General features: G+C 40.2%; 1 protein-coding gene and 1 long non-coding RNA gene across 48 annotated transcripts in view; one reads left to right on the top strand and one right to left on the bottom strand.

Moving 5' to 3' along the window:
• Positions 1 to 5,938, top strand: part of LOC308595167 — a 109,646-nt gene extending 103,708 nt beyond the window's left edge. For all 7 annotated transcript variants that reach the window (XR_014011824.1, XR_014011825.1, XR_014011826.1 and 4 more), the window contains 2 exons: positions 4,576 to 4,716; positions 5,798 to 5,938. This is a non-coding gene — a long non-coding RNA (uncharacterized lncRNA). The remainder of the gene's footprint in view (positions 1 to 4,575; positions 4,717 to 5,797) is intronic.
• SORBS2 (sorbin and SH3 domain containing 2) overlaps positions 1 to 15,810 on the bottom strand; it is a gene marked incomplete at its 3' end in the record, with an annotated part of 184,846 nt that overhangs the window by 61,201 nt on the left and 107,835 nt on the right. For 29 of the 41 annotated variants that reach the window (XR_014011708.1, XR_014011709.1, XR_014011710.1 and 26 more), the window contains 3 exons: positions 8,646 to 9,134; positions 5,776 to 5,917; positions 4,562 to 4,737 (listed from right to left, as the gene is read on the bottom strand). Coding sequence is in view for 20 of the 41 variants with exons in the window: in XM_081208605.1 (XP_081064731.1) it covers positions 4,562 to 4,737; positions 5,776 to 5,917; positions 8,646 to 9,134 (807 nt within the window). The remainder of the gene's footprint in view (positions 1 to 4,561; positions 4,738 to 5,775; positions 5,918 to 8,645; positions 9,135 to 15,810) is intronic. The other 12 variants (XM_081208616.1, XM_081208615.1, XM_081208617.1 and 9 more) reach the window with 2 other exon arrangements.

The raw sequence follows: 15,810 nt of genomic DNA, 5'->3' as shown, positions 1-15,810 counted from the left end.
TGGGTGTATAACATAAATGTAGATATATTTATCTTAATTTTCAATTTACTTAGAGCAGGGGTCTGCAACCCGCGGCTCCGGAGCCGCATGTGGCTCTTTTACACCTTTGCCGCAGCTCTGGGGCGGATACTAGCGAGGGGAGGAGGCGCATTGTGCGCCCCAACACTCCCCACTGTGGCGGGCGCTGTACTGGCTGTGACATCGCATGGGGGCGGTGCGTGTGTTAGTCACTCACCGTCCCGACGTCACCTTCCCGCCCGCCCACCCGCTACATTGTAAGGGGCATGTACGCTGGTCACTGCATTGAAAGGGGGCATGTACGCTGATCACTGTTTTGAAGGGGAGTGAAGAACACACACACAGAAAAAAGGTAACTTGTTAATTTAACGTTTATTTCTATGAGGGGGAGTAATTCTGAGGGGTCAAACAAAGAAATAATAAAAAGTGACAAAAAAGTTATTTTTATAATGACAAGTTTTGCGGCTCCCAGTTTTTTTCCCCTTCGGAAACGGGTCCAAGTGGTTCTTTTTGTCTTAAAGGTTGCAGACCCCTGACTTAGAGTATTGTACAATGACCAACCGTTAACACAGAGAATAAAAATGACAATGATGTAATGCACTATAGGGCACCTATAGTTTTCTAAGCTGCGCCTTGTGGATCTACCTAGAAGAACTAGTTACTCAAGGTTGGAAATTTGGTTTTCTATGTCAGAGGCTGACAGTGAGCTTAATTGCTGTAAGCTCTTGGAAAGTGACCAGGGTTCTTAAATGGGCAGGCATTACATGCTGCAAAAATATGCATTTCCAAACTCTTGGCTGAAAGATATCTTTGTTCAAAAACTGGCCCAGTATACAGTAGACATGTTTACTATACTGCTGAAACCTCCCTTTACTGCAGCTGAGCTTTGCTTTATGAAGAAGCTAGATTTCTCACTTCACACTTTACTACAGAGACAAGCAAGTTTACAATATTTATGCTCCTACAAATGGACAGAATGAAATCTAAGGAAAAGCTTAATATCTGAATAGACACTGTCCTTCCAATAAAGAGCAAATTCTACATTCTCGTTTTCCTAAGAATAGCTTTTATACAATTTTTGGTAGTTGGCATTTTGCATCTGAAGTGTGCACAAGTGCATCTTCTGCAGCTGCCACCTTTAAAATATATGGAAGGAAGCCCCATCTCCAGTTTATAGGTTTCCCTTGGCCAAGATGCCTTCCGTGGTGCCACCATAGGAGCCAACTCCTTGGGGCTGAGGTCCATTTGGGGCAAAGTTGATGGGCTTTACCATTCAAATGGTGTCTGTGTGCGCACCATGACTTGTGATCAATTACACGGAGTAGGGCTTACCTGCCCCCCCCCCCAATATTATATTCAAGTTGACACTCCTGGATGCCACTGAGTACGAATTGCTTCCTTGCTGCAATCTACACTGCCCAACAGCTCGTCTTCTTGGTCTATGCCAATCTGTACTCAGCTTAGAATGAATGAACAGAGACCAATGAATACACTGCCAATGCAAAATTAAAAGGCAGAATAAAAAATTGGGAAAGTCATTTCCCCCCATCAGTGATGCCATGGACACTCTCCAGTAGGAATCTGAGGCTGTTGCAAAACAATTTTACAAATGGCAATCTCAAATGTCAATAAAGGAACAGCTTGATGGAGAATTGTGTTCAAAGCAATCTTCTGCTGTGGTTGGAGTACCGAGTTCTGCCAAATAGGCACACAATCCGCTGGGAAGATCTCTGCATCCCTTCCAACATATTGTGTACATATGTGTGTTCCTGTTGTAAATCATTTTTTTAAAAGGAATGTCTACAGAATCTGAAAGTACTTAATGGATTGCAACCAAATTATTTCTAGTGGGCAATGCATTTGATCCTCAAATTGTTAAGTGTCCGCTACTTAAATGTTATCTTATCTACAATACTTTTTTATAGTAAGCACATACAGCTGCTGGGAGGGATCATTAGACAATATGGAGTGCAGTGTCAACAATATGCTGAGCACTCTCAGCTTTATTTTTCTTTCAAACTGGATCTGGGAGCTGAAGTTAGGTGCTTGTGCAAATGTTATGGGCTGGAAAAGGAGATCTGCAGATGAATCCAGATAAGACAGAAGCGATTATATCCACTTGAACAGCTAGAAAACTGATCCACCATTGTCAATTATGGGTGGCTTTCAATGCTACTTTTTAAAGGCACATCTGACATCTGTGCACATTGGTATTCTATGATTCATTCAGACACATTGCTGGAATGTTAACAAGCATACCAATTTCCCAGCGAAGGTGCAAGCTCAGCAAACCACTTGAAAAGGAGAAAGTATATCAACTAGACAACTGGTGTCTGATTTAGGGCATATTTGCACAATAAAAGAGCCAAATTCATTACCAAAATTTCCTTTAAAAATCAAATCTCCTAATTTCCATTCTAATTGACAAGCATAATATGAAATTTAAGTTAATCACAATAACTAATATGCTCTGCTGGCTTCAGTGAAAGTGAGACAGTGACTGACAGTGTGATCTTGTGCACAGCTACAAAGAAGTAAGCTTCAATTGAGATCAGCAGTACTTACTCCTTGGTAAGTGTACCTAGAATTGCAGACTAACTAGCTGGATTGGTAACTCAGGCAGAAATGTGGTGTACACTTCATTATTTGCCATCCCTCCTAAAAAGATGTGCATGATAATGCACACTTTTCTCTTTACTAAATTACAGAACACAGCAGCAGCAGCAGCAGCAGGAACAACAACAGTACTAAGCCCTGTTGAACTTAGCAAGATGTATGGACAAGTACAGTGATATATGATCCAATACAATTGCATTCGAAACACTTGTGCTGTTTTGCATGGATCTTAAGATGAATATGCAATCAGTAAAAATTAAAAAAGTAACTCTAAACAGTCTGATGCTGCAGAGCATTAAGCACTCCACCTTATCTAGTTTGTGTTTTTGTGGTCACTTAACACATGCCTCTTTGTTTATATGACATTCTGAACAAACTAGCTGCTATTCTATACATGCCTAATTGGGAGTAGGTCCTATTGAGGTCAGTAGGACTTCTGAATGAGCATGCCTAGGACGGCATTGTGCATGTCTTAAATCACATCAGCTTATAACATTTTATGCAATAATAGTTCTACAAGCTAAAAACATGTTTTTATATAGAAACAGCTATCCAAAAATGGGAGGAATTTCATAGCCAATCTTAAAGAGATCAAGAGAATCTGGAGGCTTAAATATATAGCTGGCAATGGGCCAGGCCCATTAAGTACAGTTGGGAGGATTTTAATTCATGCTCTTATATAACTAATAGCCATCCTATTTGATTAGTCTGTGATTCTTTTAAAAAGACACACACAGAGGTATCTGCCTCTGTTAAATGGGATGGAAATGTCTTCAGAACTGTTATAGTGAGAGTTAGTCACTTAAAAAAAACATTTTACATGACTTAGCTAGATCACAACCATAGTAAAAGGAAGCAAGAACTCACTGAGCTTTCCCCCTCCCTTACTCTTTTTAAAAGCCACAGTCTTACAACTTAGAGCGAAATCTTTCCCTATCGCTTTTTCTCCATCAGTTCCATTTCTCTCTCTTACCCCACCCCACCCTGTTCCCCTCTCCACTGAATCTGTTCCTGGCAACGCCACATCCCCGTATGTTGGTCTTGGCTGGCAAAGTATACCCACAGCTGCTATATCCTTGCACCTCCCAAAGAGTTCACCTGCAAGGGCTCTGCTGCCTTCATCCTGGCTCCTAGTCGTTTCATTCAGCCAGTGCAGCAGCAGCAGCAGCCACAAGAACTCCTCCAGACTGGCAAACAGTTCCTTCCCTACAAGAGCTGCAGCTGCTACTGCTGCCGCTTGGACCGGCCAGAAGGGGATGCCGGGGCAGCAGCGTGGAAAGAATGCTTCAGCATAGCTAAAAACAAAACACTTCAGTGTGGCATCCTGAAAGCACTCAAGCACTAACTAGTGGCAAGCTGTCAAAGCTGACCCGAAAGCTTTTTCCACCCGCTCAGCAAAGGAGAGCTAGTTCTGCACTGGGCTTCCTGGTGATAATGGTTAAATAAATGATTGTCGTGTGTGTGTGTGTGTGTGTGTGTGTGTGTGTGTACATTAATTCATTCATCTTATAACTGTTAACTCATGAATACAAGGAAGGATTAGGCATGCAAGGACATCTTGATAAAAGTTACAAAATGCACCAAACTTTAGGAAACTTTTCAAAGGCAAAATAAACAAAAGAAGGAAAGGTGGAGCAAAGGAAAGCAAAGGAAAACAAAACACAGAGAAAGCGGCAGATCTTCTGACAACTTTACAATGAAAAGTAAAAAAAAAAGTCAAGGCTAACCAATTATACACCACCAGCCTCCCCCTTTCCCCACTACTCACAGAATTATAATCATGAGTCCCCTGATTATGCACATTCTATTACACATTATATAAGCCTAGAAGAATGTGAAAAAGCCATTACCAACAATCAATTCATTGTACGACGTGTTCATGCACTCACACACACAGAGCCACACTCACTCACTCAACATTTCCTACCGTTCTAATTGCAGTTGGGATTCCTGATTCATCGACTGGGCCAATCCCTGCATAATGTGGTGCTTTAATGACTGTGACTTTCTTCTCTTCTTCCGAAGTTCTGCAGATTGGTATTGTGCTGGTGGTACTGCTGCCGCCAACAGAATGAGCATGCTGTGAGTATGTCTCTGCGGATTCTACAAAGATAATGTTAACACAGCGTTGTATAACCATTTAATTAACATGCTTCACCTGCGTTATCAGACTAGGCACTTTCAATGTGGCAAACTGACACAGGATTAGGAAGATGTTTCATGATACTAGATATTGGATGAATTGGAATTGGGCCTCTGCTCAGAGGGACTCAAACTCCATAGCACACCACATGCTCTGTTTCTTTCTAGAAGATTCCTGCTGTGTAGTGTCTAGTTATTTTTTTAGAATCTTTAGAAACAAATTACTTTTTGACCCACCTCATTCCACCCTTTCCATTTCCCTGCTATTTTATAAGGGGCAAACATTTATTTCTGCTATATTATGAGTTCAATTATTGGGAACTTATTGTTCAGATGATAACAAGAGGCAGCACCTATATTTTTGCAGTGTCCCTCACATGCCCCCATAAAATGCCCTGGGATGACAATGATTCTGGGTAATTTAGGGGTTAAGAAAATGGCGGCTGGGTCACTGACAGCCACTGGCACCAACTCCAGGGGGCCCTGGCTGCCTGGGCACCTGCGAACTTTTCACTGTGGGTGCCTGGCCTGCAGCACTGACTGGGCCAGGGTCTCGCCCTCCGTTGCAGGGCTTCTGTCGGGGCCCGCTGCGTGTGTGGACATGCACATGCTCTGCCGCCGTTGCGGAAGCACAGAAGCAGCACCAGAAGGCAGCTGTGGCACACAGAGCTACGTAACAGCTTCACGTTGTGGCACACAGTGCTAAGCACCCACGGTCTGGGGCCCAAGTTGGCACCTCTGCTGCCAGCAAAGCTATGGTGCTTCTACTGTTGCTGCTAGCAATATCAAAGCAACACATACACACACATCCCTGCCACCATAGCTTAAGAAAATGTTTTTATGTTGCACACATTATCCCCTGCAGAAATCAGAGAAATATTCTCCAGATTCATGGTTTACAAAGGGAGCAGTGTCATTCAGAGGGACATTTCATTATTCAGTGCACACCATTTAATTTTTAAAAATAAATGTATGTCATTTGTTTATGTGGGAACTCACCCATTGTTCTGCTCTGTTGCAGGAGAACCAGGCTTGAATTGAGTGAGACTGGTGGGGAATATCCTGAAGGGGAAAAAGGCCTTTGAAAGTGGCTCATGGGACTGGTTGCTGAACTAGAGTTCCCATTCACTGTTATCTGAGCCTGAGAGGTAGAAAAGAAACAAAGCAAAAATCACATCCCAGTAAATTAATCGTAGAACTGTCCAAATCCTACCATCCATGTACAAAAGGTGAAGAACGAATTGCTATCCCTATAGCAAAGATGCAGCTGTCAGATTCTTAGCTATAACAGTCCGTGTTCAGGATTATGTTCCCTATGCAACCCTGTTCTATTCCCCCTACAAAAACAGCATGCTGGAATTATGGGAAGGCATCAAGAAAGTCTTAGGTCAAAGCGGTACAAAATGAAAGAGACAGTAAAACTTGCACTTCCAATTTTCTCTTGAAAGCAATTTTCTCTTCCATTTCCAAGTGCTTAAATCTTATTGCCATTCACTTGAAGACAAAGAAAAAAGATGCCAGCAAGAAGAGCTGAAATCTCCTTCAAATATTGTGGCCAGAATCTGGATGCAAACTAGATGTGATGGTCAAGTTTAACCCACAGCATGTTCTCAAAATATAATACATGGCCAAAGTTATCCATTGTTATGTGATTAACATCCTAGGCAATGAATTCTGTCACACATCTTGCCTTTTTTTTGGGGGGGGGGAATAAGTCACTGCCAATATTGAGGCATGCTTTGATTTATTAAGATCACACAGCTGCTGTTTTTCAAACCACTTAACATGCTGCTTTATAAAATCAGAATAATGAGTAGCACTGAAAAGCTTTTTTTCAGTGCATGTCTACTCAGAAATCAACCCCATTGACTTCAGTGGGGTTTGGCTCATTTGTAAGTGTGTGTGGGATTGTGGCCTTAGAAACCAATGGCTATAGATGAAGAAACCTTACTTTGTGTGATACACCAACTTGCTTTTCCTTAGCACTTCTGGTTAACTTGTAACCTTACGTGTAGCAAGGAGGTCACATGCCATGCCTGAAGTCATGCAAACTTTCTAACCTTGTACCCATTTACCTGGATTAAAATCCCACTGAGTTCAAGCATTCTGGTTAAGTATACCAAAGATTCCATTTACATTTGTCATGTTAACCCTTACGGCATGATACATGATTCAGAAAAGTCTTTTAGAATCTACTGTTTTATTATCTTGTAATACAGTGACCTATAAAATATTAGGGATATTCCAGCTTGTTTTAAGAGTGTGACCTGTATCTATAGGATGCTTCATTTGAAATTAACTAAGCAAGTTGCTGATTTTAACTGATGTATGTATATATCACATGTATTAGACTTTTGAATTATACATAAGGACATGTGTATTTAAACAGTTGGAGGGAAGTGACTTAAGAATAAAGAAAATGCATTCCTGAAAAAGAAAAGAAACAATACATTTTGTAGCAAGTGAATGTCAGAATATCCATAGTTTTATTCCTGGAAGACAAGAATGCTTAAGAGGGGAAATGTTAGTCGGAGAGAAAGCGAAAATCAGAAGCAAACTCATGCAGTCAGTGATCACTGCTAATGGAAGATAATGTTGGGTTAAGTGCTGTACTAATCAAACACCTTAAAATCCATTTTTGAGGCATACATCATAGTGGTCGCTCAGTAGTTTCTGACAGGTTTGTAGTTGTACTAACATTCTGTTTGAGCATTCTATCTGCATGTGCATTTATCTAACATCTTAAGATAGTTCTGCCTATATTCCAAATGTCACTTCCTTTTTAGCACAGTGAGACTGAAGAATAACCATTACAAGATTTGTTCAGGGCTTAATTTGAGCAAGAGTTTTCCAGAGCAAATCCCCAAAGAGTCTGTTGCACTGCCAATGCTTGGCACTGGAACATAAGGAGCAGAGATAAATGAGACAGCATCTCCAAGAATGTGCAAAGTACTTTTCCCTCGCTACTATGAGCTGCTTTGACTGTGGCACTGTTCCAACATGAACTGTGTGTGTCTTGTGGTTCCTGTTTCATTGCACCACCATTACAACCAAAAGACAACTTCTACAATTCTCACACTTTTGTGGGATCCATGCTCCCCAATAGACTGCCTGTGCATTTCTTAGGTAGGAAAGATCCAAATAGGATGAGAGGATGTTGTGGAGAAACAAGGAACACAGGTGACTTGTGCTTCTTGTTCACCACACCTCCACGCACAAACCTACCTGTCTCCACAACCTGCCTCTAAATTGATGGATCAGAACTTCTAGATAGAAGGTTAAAATTAAAACAGGTATTGTAAAAAATGCTATTATATACCTCAGCCTTAACTATGAATACTTTAATTATCTGTACTGTTACAAATTGTAAAAAATTAAAATAATACTGTCATGTATTTTTTAAAATCCAGAATAAAACAATAATTATTAAACACAATATAATTAAAAAGCAGTGCAGCAGATAAAATAATGTTCAGCCTTTTTAAGGCCTGGGAAAATGAGGATAATAAATATTTATCTAAGAGCTGATACTTCCCTGAGGAAGAGTATTCCAAACACTACTTGTTATGTAGCGAGCGATTCAGGAGCACTTCAGGCTTCTGACTAATTATCCAAGGAAGCTAGGAAGCTACCATCACATCTATCACAGGAAGCATCACTCCTCCAGAATACTGGGATTATTGATCAGCAAATTTAGACTGCGTTTACATGTAGCGAGTTTGAAATGTTCCCATTAAGGAAAGTTATAGAACCTGAGTAGGCCATTTCCAGCATGCTCATCAAGAAGGGACAAGAACAAGGATTATCTCTTTTCCACTTTGACAGCCTGGTTGAACAAAATGGGAGGAGGAAAGAGGAAGGATAATTACATGAGCTCTGGCAGCAGTGGTGGTTAAGGTGGTGGCATCTGACACAGCAGACATCTGGCTCAAGGTTGGGGAAGGTGTTTCAGAACAGTCAGTAGTATCATAGTTACAGCTCTGGAGATCATCTAGAATGGCAGTGGAGGACTCGCTCACCGGGCGAGAGGAGTACTCACTCATGGCTGAGTCGGTCATAACAGAGGCCGTTTCAGTCCTGTGGATAGTACTGTCAGGAGCTAGGAAAGGGTATGCGTATGAAAAACGTGAAAGGGCCAGGGTTCTATACAAGCGTGACGGCCAAAAATCATCCTGTGTTGGCAAAATAAATGATGCTACGGGGTGGGTGCCACTGTTGGGTGAGAGAGAGGGTCTGTTAATCGATACCAATGAAGGAGGTGGTGAAGGAGGCAGTGGCGAAGCTTCTGCTGAAGTTTGTCTGTGTGTCTGTGAAGCATTTACCTCCATCACATTGGCAGTTACTTTCTGGTTTCCAAGCTGAGTTTTGAGAAACAAAAGAACAAATAAACATATTACTAAATTTATTTATTTTTTACTCTTTTCCTTACCCTTTTGTTGTGTACAAGAGTTCTCAGAAATCAAAAAAACCCACACACCATGTGTTTTCTAGCAGTCTTAGGAAGTACACAGTCAAATAGATTAGGAAATAAACAAACTCTGTATTACAAAAGAAAACACAGTAAGTGAATTTGTCAAGTATTAATGGGAAGCAATGCCAGAAACTACAGTGTGTTGGAATAAGCCTGATGTTCATTTCCAAGATTTTAATTGTTTGACGTTTAATTCAAATAGTGTTCCGCCTGTTTATCTGCCACAAACCTTAAAAGGTTTTTCTTCCCATATGCAAAATTGGAATTGCCCTTTGGGCCAATAGTAAGCTTAATTCTCAGCCATATCACTATTTCCATAGTAGTAACCAAAGTGTCTCATTTTCGGACTAGGCAGCTGACCTTCTCAGCCAATGGTAAAATGTATCACAATAATAGCTGCTTTCACACACTATGCATAAGAAGGGGGCTCTACACAATGAAGCGAAAGCAGGATGAAATCCTGGCTATGCCCCATTTCATAAGCATCCCTGCCCACCTGCTCAAATATCCATGCACCACGTGCAACAAACCCATTTTATGCCAGAGTGACTTTTTCCAATAAGGGAAGTGATAGAGAAATGCACTTGGAAGTGTGGGGTAACATTTGCTTAAGGCAACAATATCTAGCCTCCCTAAAGACAAAAACAAATCAGAAAGCATAGATAGCTAGCATTGCCCCTTTTCCCTATAAACAAATTGGGATCAACACTCGGTAGCACTCAATAAACCAGGCATCTGAAATGACCTAAAACCTGGACCTCAGTACACTTTAACAGGAAGTTCTCTTGTACAAAGTAAGTTTTTGTAAAGCTTTTTTTACAATTAAAAGAAATCACAACTTCAAATTTGCAAATGTTTGTGCTGCAGGTTGAACTTTTTTAAAAAAATAAAATGTAAAGTCTAGAATTCACAAGACAGCAGACTGATGACCCTGAGCTGATTGACTAAAAATGAGGAAACTATTCTTTTTAAGAATGAAAGCAAAATAATGGTACCTAAATAGCAAAAAGAGCGAGTGGGGTTGGGAAGTGAAGCTACCATGGAAAATGCTCACTAGGTAAAAACCCAAGACTGATGTAGTCACCATTGCTACTCAAAAGGTACACAGAAAGTTAATATACAACCTTGAAGGCAGCTGGGTAGACAAGTCAGAGGAAACTTGATGTTCCTAAGCAGTTAATATAGCAAAATATTTTAAATATAAACAAAAAATAAATATGTAACTTCCAGGTCTAATTTATAAAATCTGTAACAGTGTCAACAGGAACATAATGGGAGGGGTGTTTCCAGCTTCCCCACTATAAAAAGCTGCTGTAGGGAAGGGACTGAAGAACATCATGGGAATGGTATTTCTTGGATTAAGGTGAAACTGTTAATTATTTTTTCTTTTGGATGCTGCATGTTGTTTAAGTAATCTTGTTATATTTATAGCTCTGATTTTTTGGGGGGTATTTTATAATAGTTGCTATTGTTTTGCTGTGCTGTTACGAAACACTTTTTGTAGCATTTGAAATGTATCCCTGCTTACTTTGTTGCAAGCCACTTTGAGCATGGCTTTTGTGTGTGTGTGTGTGAAAAAGCAGCATACAAATAAAATGAGTGAGTGAATGAACAGTGAGCATGATCATTGTTTCCTCTATGAAGTGAAATTTATTTTTCAAGCTGAGAAATTGTCCACTGAATATGCAGATTTTAGAAAACAACAGCACATTCAATTGTGAGTATGAGGCCCGGGAACTGAGAGCAATGTATATGGAAGTCATGGAATTCTGGGTAGTACACTCTCAAATTAGAAATATCTTACAATAGAAACAGGTAAATGTGAAGTTGACAAATATTGAGGGTTTGCAGGGGACAGTAGGGGGGATGAGAGGGGGGAACAGTTCTGTTCTGCAAGCAGAACAGTAGTATTGGATACAACACATAAGCTTAGGTTTCTTCATACTTCCTTTTCTTTTAATGTACTATAGGCAGGGTGGCAAGCATATCAGTGATAAAATAATATGATTAAAACCATATCATTGCACTCCCATGGCCAAGGACCCATGACTGGAGGCTGCAGTTGGTGGAAGACAACTGGTCCAAGACACTGGCCCCATGCAAGGCAAGACTGGTTTTGCCCCAATCTTCCTTTCTAGATATTCATTGCTCAGACTTTGACCTGACCTTGACCTGCTGCTGATCCTTCCCAGAAAGGTCTTGCACGCTTTATTATAGGCTGTTTCCTACCATCACTTGCTTAAACTTCTTCTGCATGGACCTGAATTCCACAGGAAGTATATATATACTGTGTATTGATTTGTAATCATTCTCCAATAAAAAATATTAGTCTGATAAGAAGTGTTCCCTCACATGCTACATTTTTTAGAAAAGTAGTTGTAAAGCACCACAAGAACTTATCTGTTGTAAAAAATCCTTCTCAATTCCTTATAACATGGTGAAAACCGATACCCTACAGCTCTTTAACATTGTTTTCTAGGATATAGGGAACGAGGGGAGTATTCATAAGGAATTATCACCATGTAAGTATGGAATATAAAAGTCACTTTGCTGTGATTTTTCCATGTCAAAAAAACAACATGTTCATGAGACCGCTATTTGTGAAATGGAAATTCCCCCCAAAAAACTTCAATCCAAACACGTTGTGACTACCCTTAGTTTTTTGGACAGTGGCCTTGGATAAGCACACTGTGCTTATTACAAATCTCTGCACCGAGATATATTTCCCAGATTGCTTGTATAGGCAATTAACATTAAGTATGTAGATACAGGTATATTATAAGCACTGTGGATAATTTCAGATTTTAATAAGAGGTTCGTGAATGGGTGCATGATAATGACACCAAATTGCTGGCCTTGCTTCAAAGGAACAAGACACGATTAAGATTCTAAGATGAAAAAGTGAACTGATTGTTGTTAATTAACACATAAGAAAAGATAGCACACAAAACTCAGATTTTAACACACACACAAACACACACACTTGGGTAAAAATACCTCTTGCTTTAATTGTTAAGAGGGTCATGCTCAACATTTTAAAATTTGGTTGCTTAAAGTTAGGTGTAAAAGTTTTTTCCAATTTTCAGTCTTCAATTCACGGAACTAGTCTAGTTTTATGAACACCTGCATTCCTTTGGGTCCCTTGTTTATGTCTGTAAACTTCTGATAATACAAAAGAACAGCACCAACAGCTGCATGAAAATATGCTGTGTTTTGAAAAACCAAGCCCCCCTTTTCTTTTTAAAAAATCTTCGATCTTCTGCGCTTTCCCAAGCACATCCTCTTTTGGACATGTAGGACAATCATCCATGATCTAGTAATTGGTAACACAGAGTTTCACAATAATCTTTAACTATTCTTTTGTTAGAATGTTTACATCTTAATGCTAATACGAACCTACTTGGCTCATCTTTCCAATACATTGCACTACAATATTGGTGGCTATGGTGAACTCTTCCTACACAGTGTGAAGATTATGTGTATATTCCACCCTCCCACAGATGAGAAAGGGATCTAGTTTCCAAAATACATAAATACAAATCCAGGCATCTTGCGTCAAAACAACAATACACGTTTTACAATCTAAAAGAAACAACACTTGTCTCAACTGCACACCTCTGCATGCAAGTATACTGCAGCATCTGCACTAGTGGTTTCCCTTAAACATAAGCACACCTTAAATTCTTGTGGATAGATACAATGGCACTCTAACATATGCATATTCACCAGGAATCTTCATGCTGTTCACACACTTCTTAGTGCAGCAGTAAGCACACATTCTTAGTGCAGGAATGACTACACAGGGCCCTTTCCACATGCTCTCTCACCTTTGTCTGGGCACTCACCTAGAACCATGAACATACTTGTCATTAGGATTCAGTTTACATGTCCTATAACTTCTCCCAAAACTGGAAGTTTGAAATACATTTTGCTTTTTACTGAGACGTATACAACAGGTCTTATATCTGCCCTTTCCCTATAAGGAAACTAATTCAATTCCGTATTTTTCTTCTACTGACACTTCAAACTTTCTGTAAAGTGTCTAACCTTGTTGCTGAAATAAATCCACATTTCCCTATCCAATTATTGCATACCTACTCATAACACCTGTGAACATTTCTGTGCCTGAGGCAGTACAGAAAATGGCAACCCGATCCCAGTCAGGGTGCACTATAGTCAAGACTAGTCAGATCAGAGAGACAGGAATTGCCACAGTACCTCACATTTTCAGTAACAATACAATAATAAATGAAAATAACAAATTGCTTCCTTTTCATGACACCCCAAACCAGCTGCCTTAGGCAGATGTTTCACTCTTCCTAACAGTAGGACTGGCCCTGACTGCCATTACAATAACTGTGACCCAAACCAATATGTAAAAATTTCAGATATCTGGTAGATGTTATGAATTGCATGCCAATGAGAGCTTTAAATGGGATACCTAAGGTTTAATTGTGGGAAAGTAAATGATTGGACGGATGAACCTGACAGACTCATTTTATTTTACTGATATGGAGTTCACCAGTAATTTCTCCTATGAACTCCCCACCAAAATAAGTGAGAGATTTACTAAAAACTTCTTAGTGGATTTTGCCCTTAATGTACTAGTAAAACCATTTTTTTAATCAGAAATTGCAAGGTGCCTTTATTTCATGAAAACATGATATATACATGATATACATTTCCTGAACGCTTTGGCCCAGTGTTGAAAATCCCAACCCAGCTTTCTACCAAAAAGGCGGATTCTTACTAAAAACGGAAGAAATAAATGTGAGTGGCTCATACTACTTCCATAAAGTGAGCCTGCAGTGAAATCCACAGGCCATCCACCACATAATAAAAGCAGGAAAGCAAAAAAGCCCCCCTCCCCTAGTCACAAGTGCTTCTTTCCTGGTTTCCTGGAGAAACGTAAGCTGGGCCTTGGTTTATGTTTTACCAAGAGATTGCCAAAAGAAATGTTTTTACAAAAGCTGGTAACATTTGGAGGCTACTAAAAGTAGCTCCTTACTGGAATGCAAGTCTCCAGGCGATTCAAGTAATAACATCCCTGCTTGCTTTTTCAATTGTGTGGGCCCCCCAATGTGCCATTTTTACTCATTCCAGTTTCTCAGAGCAGAGGCAGAATGGCAAAGAATGCTCAGCTCTGTCTGCTGCCCAAACTAATCACCCTCTTGCTCGTTTAAAAGCCCCTCTGTAGATTGGCACATATGCTTTGCTTGCCTCCATCTTCCATCTTGGCTGGGGTCCAAACTGTCCTATGGGATTTGGAGTTTATTTTTGAAACTGAAGTCAGCTTCAAAAGTTGTTTCCCATGTTGAGCCAGGTCTCTCTCCCCCCCCCTTGGGCAAATGCCAGTTTTATGCTCCCCGCACCATGGCACACAAAATTTGTTGGGACCATTTTGGATCCTGGGCTTTCACATTTTGATTCTAGGGATTCAGGACACGAACAACATGACAACCAAACTATCCGCTTTTATTCTGATTAATAAAAGCAACACCTGTACTAATATTAATACAGTTGTAACAATTGTTTAGCTTTCCCATAGCTCTGTCTGTATAATGATTTATGGTAACTCATTTCTAAAATATATAAATAAAACGGTTCTATAGCAACCTTGATCAGATCAGATTCCAGGGTGCTGCACTGCGTTTGCAGATCCTAATGCAATTATATTATGAATCCTCATATCAGCTGTGAGGCAGTTGCATTTCTTGGCTCAAACATTAAATAGCACCCTCTCCATATCATCACAATCGAGCACTGGCATCTGGCAAGTCATTAGACCAGAAAGAAACAACAACACCACACTGTTACTCCTCCTCCTCTGATGTCAGAGAATTTTATCCTTTTGGAATTGGACTCTTTATGAAATACTTTTCTGTTAGCCATACTGTTCTGTTGCTTGCATTTAGTATACCAAAGAGTGCCGTCAAAAATAATAAAAATTGCTGAAGACATCAGAACGGTTGACCTTGTTCAATGATCCTGTTTCTAATGAGGCATATCTTATGTGGGTGACTGGGGTGTGTGTGCAGGGCCAGAGATAACCCCTCTGATTAACACAGGGGTGCTTTTTTCAAACTTGTATTTTAAACAGCAGAGCCTCTAAGGAGCATGGCGATCAGAGCAGCTTGTGTGAAGTGTGAACACACTCACTCAAGATGTAATTAATGCCAATATCCCTAGCAATTCAAGCGCCTACATAAATTAACAGCCCAGTCTTCTGCCTTTGTTGTGGAAGCCTTGTAATTTGTGCACCACTAAGGGCTGGATTTAGATGCATCTTGTACAGCCACTTTATGCGCTTTTGGTGTAATTAAAGAAGAGTTTCATCTGTGAAGAACGACCACAGAATTCTCACCGTGGCAAAACAAGCACAACAGCTGGAATCCAGGTAGATTGGCACACATGTGCAAAGGACTTTTGTGTGCACAGAGGTGGGCAGGGTTGAAGGGTTTCCTGATTTATTTATTTTTTTGTTCAGCCTCTTGTACTTAATAGAATGCTATGCTGGTGTGTTCCCTAACCTTTGGAGATGGTTTTTTTTTTTTTTTTAGGAT

This window comes from Podarcis bocagei (genome assembly GCF_964188305.1).
Source record: "Podarcis bocagei genome assembly, chromosome: 9".
NCBI lineage: Eukaryota > Metazoa > Chordata > Lepidosauria > Squamata > Lacertidae > Podarcis > Podarcis bocagei.
Note: the sequence above shows the minus strand (reverse complement) of the source record. Positions and strands in the feature narration are given on the sequence as shown.